The 2,074-nt window shown below is 47.4% G+C and overlaps 1 protein-coding gene across 1 annotated transcript; it reads right to left on the bottom strand.

Moving 5' to 3' along the window:
- Positions 1-615: 615 nt before the first annotated feature.
- BDR25DRAFT_336485 (uncharacterized protein) lies at positions 616-2,074 on the bottom strand (the record flags this gene model as incomplete). Its single annotated transcript, XM_033693103.1, has 8 exons — positions 1,934-2,074; positions 1,836-1,878; positions 1,774-1,785; positions 1,490-1,729; positions 1,225-1,427; positions 943-1,161; positions 712-884; positions 616-662 (listed from the first exon to the last, which is right to left on the bottom strand). The coding sequence occupies exons 1-8, from the start codon at positions 2,038-2,040 to the stop codon at positions 616-618; spliced, it is 1,044 nt and encodes a 347-aa protein (XP_033543118.1). The 5' UTR covers positions 2,041-2,074.

Raw genomic sequence — 2,074 nt, 5'->3', positions numbered from 1 at the left:
AAACTATAACTTAATTATATTAACCCCTACTGTTAGGTGAAGCAAACAAAAGTATATAATAAGTAAGACGGAACTTGTCTAGAAAGCCTGAGTTGAATCGTACTACTTCCTGATGGAAACGCTGGTAGGGATGAAGTTGACGTAGTGGTAGTATTCTCCGGGTGCGGCTGAACTTCCGCAAGAATGAGTTAGCCCACAGAAGCATGGTATGAGGTTGACCTTCAGTTACTTGTCACAGCCTCTCGCATCTCTGCCGGCAAATTCACCTAACAGGGCAACTATAGATGGAAGAGACTTAGAGTCTAATTGCCTATGTTTTAGAATATGGGATCCGATTCCAGTTTTGCGAGTAGGACGGAAATAGGCGGTATCTTCGCCGAAACCGGTTACTCTACAGGACCTGTTCATGGTACTGGGGTTTTGCATCACAGAATGGCGCGGTGAGCTTCATTTGTCTGTTTTGTTCTGGGATGAGGCACGGTCGTGCTTTGGACATTCGATCTCATACAACGAAAGTAAACAACTACTTGAATTGATATCATCGACATGCAAAAAAGCGTGGTGGCCCTTTTGCATTCCTATCCTTCTATAAAACGTAAATTATAGTTCTATCTCTCACATGCGGCCAAGTGGGCTCATTTGCCCGGGGATACTTGTAAGCCCTGAAAGGTTAGAAACCGCAGCTACGAAAGTTTGAGTCCATGAACTTACATCCATCGACTGGCTCATTAACCGAGCTCGTAACAGCACACTTATTTGCATCGGTGAATGCTTGGCTCTTAAGCGTCTTGCAAGTCGCACCGAAGCAGCTTCCATCCATAGCCTTTTGAAGCGCATCACCCTTCCAGCCGAAGACGTAGTCACCATGCTGGCCATACCCGGTACTACAAGTGCCTTTGTGTCAGCAAAAAGAAAGATTGAAGTTGGGATAGGATGACGTACTTGTCACCTTGGCTGAAAACAAACGGCTGCGAGCCATCGGCAGGCCACAAAGACTTATCATTGAAAGTGGTAGTGTCCCAGATAACCTCGAACATTAGCTGGGGAAGCTTGACTGGGTGCGTTGTTGGACAAGCACCGCTGTTCTCGAAGGTTCCTGTCGCGGGGTATGAAACGTGACTTGTATGGTCTGGAGAATCCAGGTTCTTGCCGTCCCAACAACTGCAGGTTATACATGTGAGCAATTCAAGATCATGATTGCCGTGAGGGACGGTCAAAACCTACGTCGGAAATCTGATAGTTGTGCGAATACCACCAGCGCAGGCTTTTTTTGGTAAATCTACGGTATCCACAGTTTTGTCTGAGCAAGGAGCCCCATTATCTCCTCCAAAGTTCTTGGCGCTGTAGCACCGGAAGCAGATTGCATTCCACTTGGTAACACCACCATTAGCTCTTTGCGAAGCGTCCCCAGCGAGCATGCGGAAGCCCTGGCGCCAGCATAAGTACAGGATCGAGTGGCTAGAAAGCCAGAAGAAAGAATTGAACCTACTGGCTTGAAAGCTGTGACCTTTGAGTTGTCATATGCGGAGGTATAGTACACGGTCATCCCACCAGTTTCGCCGGTCAGCCCGCGGTTAGGAATCTGTGGGACTCGCTTAAATGTTCCATTGCGAGCCTTGAAGTACATATTTGCGGTCCAGTAATTAGAAAGGTCTTCGCTGAAGCTGCAAGTTGTGCAGTTTGCAATTTGCGAAACGTCAGTCTCGGGAATGAAGGCATTGAAAGCATTCTTCTAAGGTTAGCTCGTTCGAATACCAAGGAGAATTCACATACTCCTCCTACGACCTAGATAAAAGTTAGCAGGTAGTCAACGACCCAGTTCTCAAGTGTTGTACCTGATGCACGTGTGGAGACGGATTGACTGATGGATTGACGAGGCTTGAGTGCTACGAATTAGCTTCAAGAGCGCTACGCGTTCTTCAAGGCTGCTCACGGGTCAAGACGTTCGACAGTGATCTGGGAACATCCAAACCGAAGTACTGCATTTGCGTGCGTGCCCTGGGTAAGGAGCGCTATTGTGGCGACTGTATTTAACAACATCTCGAATGACTAAATGCTGGTGTCTCTGAGACAC

The sequence above is a fragment of the Lindgomyces ingoldianus genome (assembly GCF_010093535.1).
Source record: "Lindgomyces ingoldianus strain ATCC 200398 unplaced genomic scaffold BDR25scaffold_34, whole genome shotgun sequence".
Taxonomy (NCBI): domain Eukaryota; kingdom Fungi; phylum Ascomycota; class Dothideomycetes; order Pleosporales; family Lindgomycetaceae; genus Lindgomyces; species Lindgomyces ingoldianus.
Note: the sequence above shows the minus strand (reverse complement) of the source record. Positions and strands in the feature narration are given on the sequence as shown.